The sequence below is a fragment of the Manis javanica genome, chromosome 13, assembly GCF_040802235.1.
Source record: "Manis javanica isolate MJ-LG chromosome 13, MJ_LKY, whole genome shotgun sequence".
Taxonomy (NCBI): Eukaryota; Metazoa; Chordata; class Mammalia; order Pholidota; family Manidae; genus Manis; species Manis javanica.
The window spans coordinates 8,192,531-8,210,495 of record NC_133168.1 but is presented as its reverse complement, the minus strand read 5'-3'; the positions used below and the strand labels follow the sequence as shown (position 1 = coordinate 8,210,495).

The 17,965-nt window shown below is 38.6% G+C and overlaps 2 protein-coding genes across 4 annotated transcripts in view; one reads left to right on the top strand and one right to left on the bottom strand.

Annotated features, from left to right (window-relative positions):
• Positions 1–1,307, bottom strand: part of USP45 (ubiquitin specific peptidase 45) — a 55,789-nt gene extending 54,482 nt beyond the window's left edge. For all 3 annotated transcript variants that reach the window (XM_037001097.2, XM_037001098.2, XM_037001100.2), the window contains exon 1: positions 1,221–1,307. The gene's annotated coding sequence lies outside the window, so the exon portion shown is untranslated. The remainder of the gene's footprint in view (positions 1–1,220) is intronic.
• A 3,039-nt stretch (positions 1,308–4,346) lies between these two features.
• Positions 4,347–8,614, top strand: LOC108393574 (thiosulfate sulfurtransferase like domain containing 3). Its single transcript, XM_073220919.1, has 4 exons — positions 4,347–4,481; positions 6,833–7,006; positions 7,101–7,260; positions 7,551–8,614. The coding sequence occupies exons 1-4, from the start codon at positions 4,409–4,411 to the stop codon at positions 7,621–7,623; spliced, it is 480 nt and encodes a 159-aa protein (XP_073077020.1). The 5' UTR covers positions 4,347–4,408; the 3' UTR covers positions 7,624–8,614.
• The last annotated feature ends 9,351 nt before the right edge of the window (positions 8,615–17,965 follow it).

Sequence of the window (17,965 nt, the reverse complement as noted above, 5' to 3'; positions counted from 1 at the left end):
ATGGCTAATGTTTATTGCAGCAATGTGGTAGGGTGACCATACTGGAAAAAGACACAAGTGACACAAGACTTGAGGAATCCATGTGTAGGCTTCTTTATGTACTCTCCCTCCCAGAAAGGATCAAATAGAGCACAGTCCTCTTCCCATAAGGAAAATCCAGCAATGTCTGGAAAAGTTCCTGCCCAGGGAAACCCATTACAGACTTGCAGGTTCAAGATTTTTACAGGGGGAGTGGGGGGCTGGCAACTTCTACATAAACCGTATTTGTGCAGCATGAACCACATTTTTCCCAGATGCCAAACAAGAGCTAACCCTGCAAGCAGGACTTTATCGATAGCAGTCTCAGGCCTGCTAGGTTAACTCATTTCCTCACGTGGTATTCCAAACAAAACTTTTCAGTTCTCAGCTGCAACATTACCCTAACATGTCTTTTCTTCACTGTAGGCTGTGCAACCAAGTCGTTAAGAAACATTTAATTTTTTAAAATAGGCCATGCAATCAAAGCGCATATTCTCAAAGAAGAAAAAGCAATCATTTTTTCCCTACCTTTGTACTCTTGGGCAATTACTTTCGCCGGGGTAGGGGTTAGAGGAAGGACAAAACTCTCCTTTTAGATACCAAGCTCGAAAAGATGAACAGCGCTTATTTTAGCTGTACATCACGCTCAGCTATAAGCATTTCAAAGATGCTTACACACTTCATCCTCGCAATCACCCTAAGACATAGGTCTTACTATGATTTGCCCCATTTTACAGTAGAAAAAACTGGGACACACAGAGGTTAAGTGACCTGCAGAGGTCCCGGGGCCAGTATGTGGTGGATGGGGATCTGGATGCGGCCAGTACCTCTCCAGAGCTCCTGATACAGGCGATGCTGTCAGAAACCCATGGTTAGACACGCTTCCTCTGATCACTAACAACATTCCAAGTTTCTGAAGTGAAAATGCGTTGTGAGGAGACAGCGCTGCAGCGAGGCCAGCCTCGGTCCGGGTAACGCGGGGACTCGGGACCGTACCCGGCGATCCCCTCCCGCCCGGACCTCCCGGACCGCCCCAACCGCACCGGGCACGCGGCCCTCCGTGCCCGCACGGCGCTCCAGCGATCGGGAGGGCGAGGGCGCGCACGGGGCCCCTCCCCAGGCCGTCGCGCCGCAGCAGGTCGGGGCCGCGGATGCCAAGACCCAGAAACGGCGGCGACCCCGGCGCCCCTGCCCGGACTCACCCCGCCGGGTCGAGCCGCCGCGTCTCCAACCTTCAGAGACTGCGCCTGCGCGGGCGTCGAGCCGGCCGACGGGGGCGGGGCCTCGCGGGTCCGCCCCCAGGCCGGGCGAGTTGGGCGCCGCGTGCCCGGAGTGGGGCGTGGACAGGGCGGGGCGGCTCGCGTCGCGCCTGCGTCCCCGACGCCGACTGGGCCCGCAGGCCCTGCTCACCTCAGAGTCACGGCAAATGGACTCGCAATTGGTGTGAGTGGTGGCCGCTGGCGTCTTCCGGGTGTCCGGGATCAGTCCCACCTGTTGCTGCGCGCCCGCGGGCACAGCCTCCGGCTTCCCTCTGCCACACTCCTCAGTTCAATAAAGTCACATCTGACAGTCATCCCATATTGCTTCGCATTTTCTCATTATTACTGTTATCCTGTCACTCACACTTCCTTATTAGACAGCAAGTTTCTTGACCCACACTTGTATCTCTCCAAATCTTCATTATCTGTTAAAGTGGTCTGCACATCACATATATTCAATAAAAGTAGTTTGCTTGAAAATATTTTCCTTGAATGACATTGCAAACAACACTAGTTATGGATAAACTCTTCATCCTGTTATTTTTCACACTTCGTCAGGCAGGAGACAGGTGTGGCCCTATAGATAAGATCTTTGGCTTGTGGGTCAAAGATACCAGAGATAAATCCAAAAACTGGTTTTCCCTTAAAAACTAATTCATTTCTTACAAAAGACTTAAAGAGAACTTGGCAAAGGAAGTTACTAGAGGTTTAGATTGTATATATGGAGACCAACAAATATAATTGGGTACAAGAATGACGGTCACTGTATTAGGTATAAGGTATATAATCATGTTTGGATTAGGGCAAATTTTTCTCCAAGGGAAAAAGAAAATATTCCCCAAATGAGAATAGATTGTGTTGTGGTGTAATTTTGAAGCCAAAATTGCCTACAACATAAATAAAAAGTTTTCATTTATTTTAACATCAGATATGAAACAGAACATGGAAGGACAAAAAAGATGCAAATGTGCAATTCTAATTTGCATAATAAATCGCTTTGCAGTAAATTAGTGTCCTATTAGTATACATTTTTTATCTTTGCTTTCTTGCATAAGTACTTTCAGTAAATAGACTATTAGCAATGGAAAAGCTGAGTCAACAAAAGTTCATTTTAAGTTTTGATAGAAATTCTTAAAAAAAGAAGAATTTAATGAATTCTTTTCAATGAAAGTTAATACATTTCTTATTTTTCATTTTATTTACCTAATATCTGGGAGCTTGAAGTGGACTTAGAAAGAAATGGGAAAAAAAGCCTCCTTTCCAATTGCCTTTCACTTGCATCTTGCCAAACAATAAGCTAAGAATTAATTGATTAATCATTAATCTCATCAAGAAATAAATATCTGTATAAATTTAACACATATCAACTTTCCCAGAAGAGATAGATTATTTCTCTACTTTTGTCCCACTTTAAGCATTGCTGGCTCTCTCTGAAGGAAGAACTTGGACACTTGTCCAAAGAGCAATGATCAAGACCCTCTTTTGACAGACCTTTTGTTCTAAGGACTTTTAAATAAACCAAGTTTGGTACTGTGCTAGGTACACAAGAACATAGTTACCTCAGAAAAAAATCCTTTGGAGTAATATTTCTCAACTAATTAGTCATGAACATTGGAAAAAGTGTTTAGTAATATGTGCTCTTGTAAAAGCATAAGGCACATTAAAAGTGATTCATTGAAGCCAAGTACATAGTTTCCATATCTGTGTCCATATGGCCTGTGGTGTAAGATGCATACTCAGAACAGCTTGGGGACGTCATGGGGTTTACCTGAATCTGCAATATACAATGACGTCTTCAAAATTACTCCACAAAATGGATTATACAGAGACTATGGTTAAACTCCAATGATTAGGAGAAACATAATTATAAGTGATGTCATTGGTATAGAAATCTGAAGTGGTTTTATTAATTATTAAACTACTGAAAACTGAATAACATAAAAATGCATGCTTAATGAAATTATTCCTTGGACATATACTTTAATATACCATTTAGATTTTTTTTAATGTTTCACTGTCAATCAATTTGCAGTTAAATAATGCTGTCATTGTGTTTGGGAATCAAATTGAGAATTAATGAAAAACAAGGTAACAAGAAACTATGGGGTAGGCCAAATAATGTTCTTTTCAATGAAAAGAACCCCAAAGGTGTTCTAAATCTAACCTGTGAGTGAATAAGTTACCTTACTTTGCAAAAGGACTTTGCAGATATTATTAAATTAAGGACTTTGAGATAGGGAGATTATCCTGGATTAATCTGAGTGGTCCCAGTGTAATCACAATGGTCCTTAAAAAAGTGAGGTAGAAGGGTTCGAGGAAGAGAAGGGGATGTGACGACAGAAGCAGAGGTCAGAGTTGGAGATTTGAAGATGCTAAAGTGGCTTTGAAGATGGAGAAAGGGACCACTAGCCAAGGAATGCAGGCAGCTTCTAGTAGACGAAAAAGATAAGAAATTCTCTCCTAGAGCCTTCAGACACCTTAAGTTTAGCCAAGGAACTGTACACAATAAATTTAAATTGTTTTAGGCTAGTAAATTTGTGGTAATGTGTTACAATAGCAATTGGAAGCTAACACATTTTATAAAAGACTTGGCCCTAACCCTGACAAAGCTATCATGGAATATTCTCATATCTCAAATTGCGGGGAACGGACAACCACATGAGGTTATCTCTAATATTGACATCAGTCGAACCAGGTGTTAGAATTCAGAGTATTTCTTAGAAAAGCGTCCATGTAGTTTGCTTTAAACTAATCCAATACAATCCTGTTATACATCGGAGAAATTCATTTACTTTAAATCTTTAAATGCTATCTTTAGTGTATTTTCTACTTTCATCTTTTAAACTCCGTCTTTCCCTAAAGAAATAATCATCAGAAATAGAAAAGCAAGCCCAACCCTTAGTTTCTTTCCCAACAATGTTGCGTGTTAAAGCGGGCAAGTGCCCCCGGAGGGTACCCCCGCCGTACTCGGCGGGGCCGGCGCGGGGTGGGAGGGCGCTGCGGAGCCGGACGCGGCGGCCGGAGGCCGGAGCAGGAGCAGGGCTGCGGCCGGGGGCGGGGCTGCGGCCGGGGGCGGGGCTGCGGCCGGGGGCGGGGCTGCGGCCCGGGATCCCGGCGCGCAGGAGGTGGCGATGGTGCTGCAGCGGCTGCTGCGTGGGTGGGCGCGCCCTGCCGTTCGCGGGGCCGCGGAGGCTGCGCTCTGGGGTGAGCTCGGTGCTCCGCGGGGACTGGCAGAGCGCCCAACCTCGGGCCCAAGGGAGGCACGGCCTCGGGAGGGTGGCCGCTTCTTCAGGCAGACCCGTTAGTCTTGGCCCCTGGCAACGCCGCTCCCTCTGCAGTTCTTGCTCCGACATCCCGGGCTGCTGGGGCCTGGGGAGGCTCTTGGGGGACGCGGGGAGAGGGGTAAGCATTGCCCGGGGAGCTCGCCTGGGGAGACGTTTATAAAAGTGTTCCTGGCGTTGGTTGAGTAAAGGAGGTCGGTTCACGACCCAGAGAAGCGAGCTGGACAGCCGGCACCTGCCCGGGGGAGAGGTAAGGGGCCCAGCGGGTTACCCACGTGACCCGCTGGAGGGCCGCGCTCCCGCCTGACCGACGGCCTCCTAGGACCGTAACGGGTCAGAGCTGTACATGCAGCGCGGCTCATTTTACAGATGGCGAGGCAGAAGCCAGAGAGGCGGAGGTGGTTGGCGGAGGGCTTTCGGTCCGCGGCCCAGAGCGGGCTTCCAGTCCCTTCTTTGTACCGCACATGCTGACACATGCGTGAGCACAGCTTGTATGTATGGAGGCAGCAGCGGGGGCCCTGGCTCAACACTCTCTCCCCCACTGCCTCTCCCAGTTATTCCGTTTTAAGTGAGATCACATCTTTATGACTTATGATTTTTTTGTAATATTTAGATTGGCCTTTTTGCCCATGATTTAAATTATCTGCTCATGTTTTCTATTAGTACTTTTAAAGATGCCACCAGCTTTTAAACTTGAATTTATTTACATGTAAGAGGTAACAGCCTGCTTAGTTTCTTCCACTTAGCTAGATAGCTCATTCATTGCCCTCCATATTTCTTGAATAAAATGTAATTTTCCCATTAATATGAAATGTCACTGTTACCAAATACTGAATTCTCATAGATGGCATATTGTGGGTCTTTTTCTGGGACTTAGACCTTTAAACCTTTTCCTATGCCAGTTTTACACAATTTAAATTAATTTTCATTTATATTTTAAACATTTGAAGCACTATTATATACCTTAAAGTGGTCATTTTATTGCGAAATATGAGGCCTTACTTTTTTTTTTTTTTTGCTTTTATTTTAAAATCTTTTAGGTTTTCCTTCATTTTTTAAAACATAATGGGTTCAACCTATGGAAAAATTGCAGAAGTCAAATAGAGTTCCCTTTATTCTTACCCAACTTCCCCTGATGTGAACACATCACACAGCACAATTACTGAAGTCAGGAAATTAATATTGAAATACTCGTAACTGATTCACAGGCCTTATTTAAATTTCACATTTTCCTACTGTTGTCTCTTAAGGTCGCAGATCCGATCCAGAATCTTGGATTTTACTAAGTTGCCGTGACTCCTTGGTCTGCCTCATTCTGTTGACAGTTCTATAGTCTTTGTCTGTTGTGACCTCAACATTTTTTAAGAGTGTTGGTTGTTTTGTAGATGGAGTTTGTCTTCCTTCTGATTAGGTTCAGGGTGTGCATTTTGGCAAGAACACTAAGTGATGTGCTCATCTCACTGCATCCTATCAGCCAGTGCACGTTACCAACGGTCTTCCTACTAGAGATCCTTGGTGAAATTGGTTATCTTTGGTATTGGGAAAGCAGTGTGTCCCTTTGTAATTAGTGTTTCCTAGGGAGGTACTATTCCATTTCTCATACTTTCATCCACTGCCTCTAGTATCTATCAGTGGTTTTTGCTGCAACAATTAGTACTGGGGTGTTTACCTAAGGATGATTTTTTGTTTCTGTCATCCCTTCTACATTTATCAATTGAAATAACCCCTTTCTACGTACATATCTATTCTACGCACATATTACATTAGTATGGGCCCATGGATTTTTGTGTTATTACTCAGTGCCACAGTATGTTACCAGTTATTTAACAGAGATAGAAATAGTGCCATGAATACTTACAAGTGTAGTTTCAAATATAAGGTCCCCACATCTAATTTATGGCTTATCTTTGCTTGCAAGTAGAAATTCAAATTTTCTCATATTGTAACTTGGATTAAGGTTAGATTTATAAATTATTTGCACAATTCAGTTACCAAATGCTGAACGTGGATACAAGCTCACCCTAATTAAGGGGCTTGGACAGAGTAGATGTAGAGCTGGCACGGGGCCAGCCATTAAGCATGCAGGGCAGGAAAGTAAAGTTGCATCCCTCAAATCAGTTAGGTTGTTTGTGAAATACACACATTGAATACACAGCTTGGTACAGTCAAAAGATCAACTGTCATTTGTTAATTGGAACTAGAATTCCTTTGAACTATTCTTTCCAGACATTAATAGTGATGTCATTTTGAAGGCACTTAATTTATTCTTTCCAGGTTTGAAGTCAATCAAAGGAAGCTGCCACAATTTTTGTACTGCTGCTTTTAAAGATGTCACTTATAAGGAGCTTAAAAACCTCTTGAATTCCAAAAAAATTATGTTAATTGATGTCAGAGAGAGATGGGAAATTCTTGTGTATGGAAAAATCCCTGGGTCTATCAATATACCATGTAAGTGACATCTGTCTTAAACTGATTCACTACAGAAATATATATTCAGTAGTTTACTGTATCTAAAATTGAAATTCTCAATGTTTTCTTTCAGTGGATGAGGTAGGTGAAGCTCTACAGATGAATGCGGAAGACTTCAAACAGAGATACAAAGAAGTACAGCCATCCAAATCTGACAGTGTAGTGTTTTCTTGTTTAGCTGGAGTGAGAAGCAAGAATGCTCTGTACACAGCATTATCTCTGGGATTTCACAGGTGTGTAGATAAAGGATAAAAATGGATTCAGGAATGTATATTGTAGTGTTTTGTATGTATTACATTTTTATTGGTGTACTGAAGAATTTCTTGTAACTACTATGTGAATAATGGCAGGATAAGAGCCTCTATCATCCTATTCAAAAGTTAATCTTTTTATAGGCTGCAAGTCTAAATAGTATAGTAAACAGCCATTGCATCTCTAAATCTCTGTGAAGTTCCTTTTTCAGCCTATGTTATAAAGCAGGAGAAAATGTTAACAGCACTAACTGTTTGACATATGTTTTCAGTGCCCAACACTATGCTGGAGGATGGAAGGAATGGGAAACGTATGAGTTTTCAGAGAAGAAACAAGGAAATTGAATTTTGGAATACAAGCTGGCTTTTTGCTTGTGTACATGCAGCCTAGGATGGTAGTAGAATGAGCACAAAATAAAAATCTAGTCCTGCCACCACTGACTAATGGAAAGAGAATAAGAGAATTTTGTACAAGTCAATTATTTATTGTATTTTTCTCTTTTATTCCAATTATAAAGTGCAAATACCACTTCCCCCTGCCTACTTCCAAAGGCTATTGAGTATTGAGATAATGTATGTGACTTGCCATGGAAATACATGGGTTGGAATTCAAGGAATTAAATTTTAAATAATTTGGTATAGTTCAATAGTATTCCAAAAGATGAGGCTATATGTATTACTTAATTATAATGTATAACTATTACATTAGCACAGCTTCTATTCATCAAAGAGGCTCTGCACTAGACTCATGGATTAACAAACAGACTTGACCTAAAAACACCAGGAACCTGGTATCCAGAAATGAAGGTGAAATATGAACAATGGAAATGCATTTGCAGCATCCACAGATTGATGGCAATGTTATGACCAACAGTTAGAATTTTCTATTTAAAAAATTAATATGATCTCTGGGGATAGAAATCAGAACAGTGGGTGCTTCTGTAGAAGGAAGATTCACTGGCAAATATAAGGAGAGAAATTTCTAAGGTGATGGAAATGCTCTGCATCTTGACTGAGGTGTTGGTACCTAGGTACATACAAGGATCAAAACTCATTGAGATGGACACTTAAAAGAATATCCATGTCTTGTAGTTATATCTCAAAAATTAATGAAAAGAAAAAAATTTAAATGACTCCCACTAGCAAATGAGTATATTCATTTATAATGTTAAGTCCTACACCAGTTAGTGACTAGTACACTGGTGGTAAAACAAATTTGTGCTTTCCTCCATCTGTGCTTCTTCAGACCCACCTGTTTTTAGTCTAATTTATGAAGTGATTCAGATTAAGTGCTAATGTAGTGATTCAGGTAATAAAAGTATTTGGTTTATCCTAAGCCATTGGAGAATCTGGGGGTAGGGATGTGTTGTGATCACTCTGAACTTCTATTTCAGATCATTTCATTCTGGGTCCTAGCAGAGCCAATCCCTACAAACACTAGAAAAGCTGGAAAATAGACACACATACTCCACTCCTCAGCACTGGTTCATCCTCTACAGCTTTCCTTCTTTCTGGATCACTGCTCTTCAAACCCTCACTGCCTTAGTATTTCCTTCATGCCTTTAAACGGATTTTTCTTTATTTGTATAAGCAAATAATACTGGGACAAATATTCTAAGGTACTGAGGATTTGAAAAGCCACATCTCACAGAGAAGGAAATTTTTAGGGAATGAACCAGCACTGAAATACTGGGACTAGTGAAATACATGGAAGCTGGGTAAATACACTGGGCTTTCAGAGGGAACCCCTGAATAACTACTCCCCAGTAGAGGTGAACCAGAAATTAACCAGCCCTTATAAAAATGTAAGGCTAGCTTTGAATCAGCTGAATCTCTGAATGAATTAAGTTGATTTCCTGATAACCTAAGGGCCTACCAGAAGTAAATCCTCTTTTAGAGAAAGGTATCATTACCAGCTGGAGCAGGGGTTGGCAACAGTAAATATTTTAGGTTTGTGGGCCATAAGGTCTCTGTTGCAACTACACAACTCTGCTACTATAACACAAAAGCTGCCACAGACAGTGTGTAGGGAATGAATGTGGCTATATTACAATAAAACTATTTATGGCTACTTAGGTCTGATGTTTATGCAAGTTTCATGTGTTGCCGAACATTCTTTTAATTATTTTTTCAACCATTTGAAATATAGCAAACATTTTTAGCCCAAATGTGGCAAGTGGGATTTGGCTCATGGGGCATAGTTTGCAGAACCCTGAGCAAGAGTCACAAATTATCCCATTTTTCATATTCAATGTTGAGAATTCTATCAAAACTTTCTAGAAATAGCAGTAAGTAGGACCTTTTCAATATGATGGAAGAAATAAGAGAAAAACGAAATCACAATGGAACAAATCCACAGAAGATAAACAATTGGAGTTTTCAGAAATAGACTTTAAAATAACTGTGATTTATAGATTCAGTAATTTAGATAACAAAATGGAAAAATTAGATGAATGAAAACTACAAAAAAGTATCAAGTAGAAATTCTAGAGTTTAAAAATACAAAAACCAAAATTAAAAACCCAATAGATAACAGATGGGTTTAAAAGCTGATCAGACAAAGCTGAGAGGATTAGTAACATACAAAGGAAGGAATGAATAACAGATTGCTCCAAGGACAGCAGAAAGTCCATAAGATGGAAATTAGAGAACAGGAAAACAATGAAGCTGAGGAACACAAAAAAGAATCTCTAGAAATGAGAGGATGCTAAGAGAACTGTGACCATTCCAAACAAAATGATATTTGCATAATAGGGGTACCAGAAGGAGAAAAGGGGGTATGGAGTCTCCTTGATAAAATAATTGCTGAAAACTACCCTAATCTAATGAAGGAATTAGACAGCCAGGTCCTGGAAGTACAGAGAGCCCCTAACAAGAGGAACCCCAGGAGAACAACACATAATTACAAATGGCAAAGACTAAGTAAGAGAGGGTACTGAAAGTAGCCAGAGGAAAAAAAAAAGTTACTCAAAAGGGAAACCCCATCAAGCTATCAGCAGATTTCGCAACTTTACAGGCCACAATGGACATATTTAATGTATCGAAACAAAAGGATCTTCAACTAAGGATCCTCTACCCAGAAAGGTTATCATTCAAAATTGAAGGAAAGATTTAAAATTTCCCAGATAAACAAAGGCTGAAGGAATTCACCACCACTCAACTGGCATTACAGGATATGTTAAAAGAACTTATGTGGACAGAAATGTTCCTAAGCCTAAATATTTTTCACCAGTGCAAATAAACCCACAGTAAAGGTACTAGTCCAACTACTTATAAAGCAAGTATGAAATTACAACAAAGCAAAAAGTAGTAAAATCAATTCTACACAAAATCAGTCAAGGGATACACACAAAAAATGCACATTATGACATCTAATTTTGTAAAGTGTGGAGAAAGAAGAGTAAAACTGAAGCACTTTTAGACTGTTTGAAACTAAGTGATCATCAACTTAATATAGACTGTTATATATTTAGGAAACTACCCATGAACATTATGGTAACTACAAACCTAAAGCCTATATAGTAGATACACAAAAAATAATTTAAAAAAAAGAAATCCAATCACAACACTAAAGAGAACCATCAAATAACAAGAGATGAGTATAAGAAAGGAAGAAAGGAACAGAGGAACTATAAAAACAACCAGAAAATAATAAAATGGCAATAAGTACATATCTATCATTAATTACCTCAAATGTAAACAGACTGAATGCACCTATCAAAAGACAGAGTGGCAGAATGGATAAAAAACAAGACCCATCCATATGCTGCCTACAAGAGACTCATTTCAGATCTAAAGACATACACAGACTGAAAGTGAAGGAATGGAAAAAAAGATATTTCATTCAAACAACAAGGAGAAAAAAGCAGGAGCAGTACTTTTATCAGACAAAATAGTCTTCAGAATGAAGAAAGTAACAAGAAAAAGGACATTACATGATGATAAAGGGGTCAGTCCAACAAGAGGACATAACCATTATAAACATCTATGCACCCAATGCAGTAACAACTAAATATGTCAAACAAATACTAACAATTTAAGGGGAAAATACACTTTAATTCACCTTAGACTTTAACATAACACTCACATGAATAGACCAACAAACCAGACATAAAGTAAATAAGGGAACAAAAGCACTGAACATTAGATCAGATGGACTTAACAGATACCTACAGAACATTCCACCCAAAAGCAGCAGAATACACATTTTTCTTAAGTGTACACAGAATGTTCTCCAGAATGATCACACACTAGGCCACAAAAAGAGCTTCAGTAATTTTAAAATATTGAAATTGTATCAACTTCTCAGACCACAATGGTATGAAACTAGAAATAAATTACATGAAGAAAAAAAAAAACATGAACATGTGGAAGCTAAGCAACATGCTTCTAAATAATCAATAACTCAATGAACAAATCAAAGTAGAAATCAAACAATACATGGAGACAAATGAAAACAAAAAGACAACAGTTCAAAATTTGTGGGATGCTGCAAAACTGGTTCTAAGAGGAAAGAACATTAGCAATACAGGCCCCCCTGAGAAAACAAGAACAATCCCAAATAAAGTCTAAACTCAAAACTAGTAAAAGAACAAATAAAAAGTTAGTAGAAAGAAGGACATAATAAAGATCAGAGCAGAAATAAATAAAACAGAAAATAAAACAATAGAAAAAAATCAATGAAACTAAGAGCTGGTTCTTTGAGAAGATAAACACAATAGACCAACCCAAAGCCAGACTTGTCAAGAAAAAAAAGGGAGTACATAAATAAAATGAGAAACAGAACAGAACAGTCACAATAAATTGGACAACTCAGAAAAATTGGACAACTTCCTAGAAAAATATAACCTTCCAAGACTGACCGAGGAAGAAAATCTCAGCAGACTAATTACCAGCAATGAAATTGAACTGGTAATCAAAAAACTCTCAAGAAAAGCACAGTAACAGTTGGCTTCACAGCTGAATTCTACCATTTGAAGAAGAGCTAATACCCATCCCTCTTCAAGTATTCCAAAAAGTAGAAGAGTCTACAGAATACTTCCAAACTCATTCTATGAGGCCAGCATCACTCTAATAATACCAAAATCAAAGACACTACAAAAAAATTATAGACCAATATCCCTGATGAACATATGCAAAAGTCAACAGAATATTAGCAACCAAGCTCAAAAATATATCAAAGGATCTCCATCATGACCAAGTGGGATTCATTCCAGGGATACAAGGATGATGCAATATTCATAAATCAATTAATGTGATACAAGATACACATTAATAAAAGAGTAAAAACCACATGATCATCTCAAGATGCTGAAAAAGCATTTGAAAAAATTCAACATCCATTCATGATAAACTCAGTAAAATAGATATACAGGGAATGTACCTCAACATAAAAAGGCCATATACAACAAACCCACAGCTAACATCATACTCAACAGTGAAAAGCTGAAAGTTTTTTCTCTAAGATTCAGAATAAGACAAGGATGCCCACTCTCACCACTTTTACTCAACATAGTACTGGAGGTCCTAGCTGTGGTAATCAGACAAGATAAAGAGATAAAAAGCATTCAAATTGGTAAGGAAGAAGTAAAACTGTTACTGTTTGCAGATGACATGATACTAATTGTAGAAAACCCTAAAAATTCCACCAAAAACTATTAGAACTAATAACTAGATTCAGCGGTCTCAGGATAGAAAATTAACAGAAATCTGTTGCATTCCTATGTACGAATAATGAACTAACAGGAAATCAGGAAAACAATTCCATTTACAATTGTATCAAAAAGAAAATATCTAGGAACAAACAAACCTAACCAAGGAGGTGAAAGACCTGTTCTCTGAAAACTAAGACACTCATGAAAAATTAAGAAGACACAAATAAATGGAAATCTATCCCATGCTCATGGATAGGAAGAATTAATATCATCAAAATGACTATCCTGCCCAAAGCAATTTACAGATTCAATGTAATCCCTACCAAAATACCAACAGCATTTTTCAATGAACTAGAGAAAATAATCCTAAAACTCATATGGAACCACAAAAGACCCCAAACAGCCAAAGCAATCCTGAGAAGGAAGAACAAAGCACTCCCTGACTTCAAGCTATACCACAAAGCTACAGTAATCAAAACAATAGGGTACTGGCACAAGAACAGACCCACAGATAAATGGAACAGAATAGAAGGCCCAGATATAAACCCACATATATATGGTCAATTAATATATGATAAAGAAGCCATGAATATACAATGGAGAAATGACAGCCTCTTCAATAAATGGTGTTGGCCAAACTGGACAGCTACATGCAAGAGAGGAAGCTGGATTACTGTCTAACTCCATGTAAAAGTAAACTCAAAATGGATCACATGAAACCATAAAATTCTTAGAAGAAAACACAGGCAAAAATCTCCTGAACATAAGCATGATCAATTTTTTTCCTAGACACATCTGCTTAAACAAAGAAAACAAAATAAAAAATGAACATGTGGGCCTACATCAAACTACAAAGCTTCTGTAGTAAAGGACACCATCAGCAGAACAAAAAGGCACCCTACAGTATGGGAGAATGTATTTGTAAATGACTCACTTAATAAGGGATTAACATCCAAAATACATAAACTCACACACCTCAACACCATAAAAACAAATAATCCAATCAAAAATGGGCAGAGGACCCAGACATTTCTCCAAAGAAAACTGATGGCCAACAGGCACATGAAGATACTCGACATTGCTAATCATCAGGGAAATGCAACTCAAAACCACACCAATTAGAATGCACAACCACCAAAAGACAAAAAACAAGTGTTGACGAGGACGTGGAGAAAAGAGAACCCTCCTACACTGCTGGTTGAAATGTATATTGATACAGCCACTGTAGAAAGCAGTATAGAGGTTCCTCAAAAAACTAAAAATAGAAATAGCATATAACCCAGTAATTCTACTTCTAGGAATTTACCAAAGAAAACAAAATTCCTGATCCAGAAAGACATATGCACCCCTATGTTTATCGCTGCATTATTTACAATAGCCAAGATATGGAAGCAACACAAGTGTCCATCAATAGATGAAGGGATAAAGAAGATGTGGCACATATACATAATGGAATATTTCTCAGCCACAAAAAACAAAAACAAAAAACAGAAATCTTGTCATTTGTGATTACATGGATGGACCTAGAGGATATTATGCTAAGTGAAATAAGCCAGGGAGAGAAAGACAAATACAATGTTATTTCATTTATCTGGGGAATCTAAAAACTAAACAAAACTAAATGAACAAAATAGCAGTAGATTCACAGACACTGAGAAGTGACTGGTGGTTACTATGGTGAAGTAGCTAGGATGGGTTTACAGGGATGGTGAGGGCAATAAAAAGGCACAAAAATTCTCATAGTTTAAGTTGGTCATGGGGATGGTAGTACAGCATGGTGAATATAGCCAATGATTCTATAACATCTTCCTATGTTGACAGATAGTAACTGCACTATGGGGGTGACGATTTAATAATATGGGTGACTTAAATCGCTGTGTTGTATACTTGAAGCCAATGTAAGATTGTGTATCAACAATAGTTCAGAAAAAAATCCAGGTCTATAAGTACAGTATGCCAGTAAAAATTCATGCATGAAGAAAACAATGAGTATTTTTAGGATGATGAAAACACATTGCATTCTCAAATAAGAACCAGGTGCTACTTAAAAGAAAAAGGAACCTCCAATTCCCCTTTTCTCAAGAAGCTACTAAAGGATGTAACTCCATTAAAACAAAGCTATAAAGAAAAAGTATATTCTCCACATCTTGGATACCTAAACAAAAAGATGAAGGACTTGAGAACAAATCTCTCCCTGTGAGTTATTTGGGGAAGAAAAGAATGATCCTGATGATAAAGGATGAAAAGACACAAAGTAAATTGAGCAAATTATAGCCAAGGCAATTACTACTTTCAGAAAGTGAAAAAAATTCTAAAAGAAAGTAAATGTAAACATAGTATACTACAGAACACAACATTACATGCATGCATGCTCTCAATATAAGGTGAATCTGAATTTCACGAAAGTTATAAAATTGTAAAGATGATAGGAGTAGTCTCAGTGTAGAACCGGGATGGGGACAAAGAGCCACAAAAGGGGAGGTGTGCTGGAAAGTGAAATCTTTATCTTCCACAGTAGGAAAGTAGATAAATACTTACAACTGAAAAAAAAATGAAATGAGGGTAAACAGAAGAGGCAGTATGGTTAAGTATTTAAGAGCATAGGCCTTGGAACCCAGCTGCCCAGGTTTTTAGAATTAGAATCAAATCCAAGCTCTGGTCATTTATTTGACTTGTGATTGATTAGTTACTTCACTTTAGGTTCCTGAGTTTCCTCATCTCTAAAATAATTGTTCTAAGAATTAAATGACTTCATAATGCAGAGAGCTTAGAACCTACTTGCCACTTAATAAGTGCTCAATAAATGCTCTAATTGTAGGCTTGTTATTTGGAAATGTGGAAGTAACACAATAGCAGAGAAATGGCTCCACGTTGCTGTGGGAAGTAGAAGTGAGAGAGTGAGAATGGGACGGGGGTCTAACGTGTTCCTCGTGTCTTTAGCAGCACCATCCAATAGAATTACAATGCAAGCCATTATTGTGATTTTTAATTTTCTTACACTTAAAGAGGTAGAAGAGGTGAATTTAATTTTAATAAGTAGGTTTAGTCCTAGGTAACCAAAAAATCATTTAAAACATGTAATCATGACAAATTATTTAGATATTCTGCATTCTTTTGTTTTTGTATTAAGTACTGAAGTCCAACATGTATTTTTACCTTTACAGCACATCTCAATTCAGACTATCTACATTTGGAGTATTCAACAGCCACATGCGGCTAGTGGCTATCAAATTGGACAGTGCAGCCTATGGTGATAATTGATTTTTAAAAACAATATATATCAGTGGCTGCCAATCACAAAAAGAGAAGACAACAACTATGACATGCCTCCTGACAGGACACCTTATACAGCAAAATTAGAAAAAAGAAAAAGAACCTGAACCTGAACCAAGCCTTTAGATCAAGTTACCATTTTATAGAAAATACAGGGGAGAAAGTAACATTGTAAATGGCACCTCAAGGATACAATCAGCAGAATCTTTATAGTAGATCATATAGTAAATCCAAATTCTTAGTAGACAAGCAAATCAAAAAGGGGAATTTAAAAAGTGAGAAGAATCCATGAATTTTAAAAGATTTAAAGGATTGATCAGTGAGTTGCAATGTTGGATCCTTATTTAGATCCTGACTAGAAAAATATTATTTAAGTTTTCATGATATGTATAACTTAAAATTCGGACTCTGATTATTCGATACTATGAAATTGTTTTGACTCAATTCTTGCTTAGGGACAATGATATTTTTATAGTTTTTTTTGAAGAGCCATTATCTTTTAGGAGTACCTACTGAAATAATTATGGATAAGATGGTATGTCTTCCACTTCTCCAAAGAATTCAGATGGCCAACAGGCACATGAAATGATGCTCCACATCACTAATCATCAGAGAAATACAAATTAAAACCACAACGAGATATCACCGCACAACTGTTAGGATGGCCTACATCCAAAAGACAAACAACAAATGCTGGCAAGGATGTGGAGAAAGTGGAACCCTCCTACACTGCTCATGGGAATGTAAACTAGTTCAACCATTGTGGAAAGCAGTATGAAGGTTCCTCAAAAAACTCAAAATAGAAATACCATTTGTCCTAGGAATTCCACTCCTAGGAATTTACCCTAAGAATGCAGGATCCCAGAATCAAAAAGACATATGCACCCCTATGTTTATTGCAGCACTACTTACAATAGCCAAGAAATGGAAGCAACCGAAGTGTCCATCAGTAGATGAATAGATGAAGAAGAGGTGGTACATATACACAATGGAATATTATTCAGCCATAAGAGGAAAACACATCCCACCATTTGCAACAACATGGATGGAGCTGGAGGGTATTATGCTCAGGGAAATAAGCCAGGCAGAGAAAGACAAGTACCAAATGATTTCACTCATCTGTGGAGCATAAGAACAAAGCAAAAACTGAAGGAACAAAACAGCAGCAGAAGCACAGAACCCAAGAATGGACTACCAGGTACCAAAGGGAAAGGGACTGGGGAGGATGGGTGGGAAGGGAGGGAGCGCGGCAAAGGCAGTACAGCAGAGAGAAGACACATAGTGACACTGTGGCATCTTATGCTGATGGACAGTGACTGTAATGGGGTATGTGGGGGGGACTTGATAATGGGGGGAATCTAGTAACCGCAGTGTTGCTCATATGATTGTATATTAATGATATCATAATTTTAAAAAGATGATATGTCTTGGATTTGCTTCAAAATAATATGCATGTTGGGGCAAGTGGGAGGGAGTTTAGATGAAATTGACTGAGATTTATCACTGTTGAAGCTGGGTGATACATCGACAGGGGTTCATTACACTATTTTGTCCACTCTTGCACACATCTTAAATTTTCTACAGTAAGAGGCTGAAAACAAAACTCCAAGTCATATGTATTAATTTTCAAAATAAGATTTAAAAATAATATAGGTAAGATTAAAGGAAAAATTAGGGCTAAGTAATGATTATACATAATCACTGTGCCCTTCCAACCCAAACCCAACCTTAATTCTTTCACACCTGAGAGCTTTTTTTCT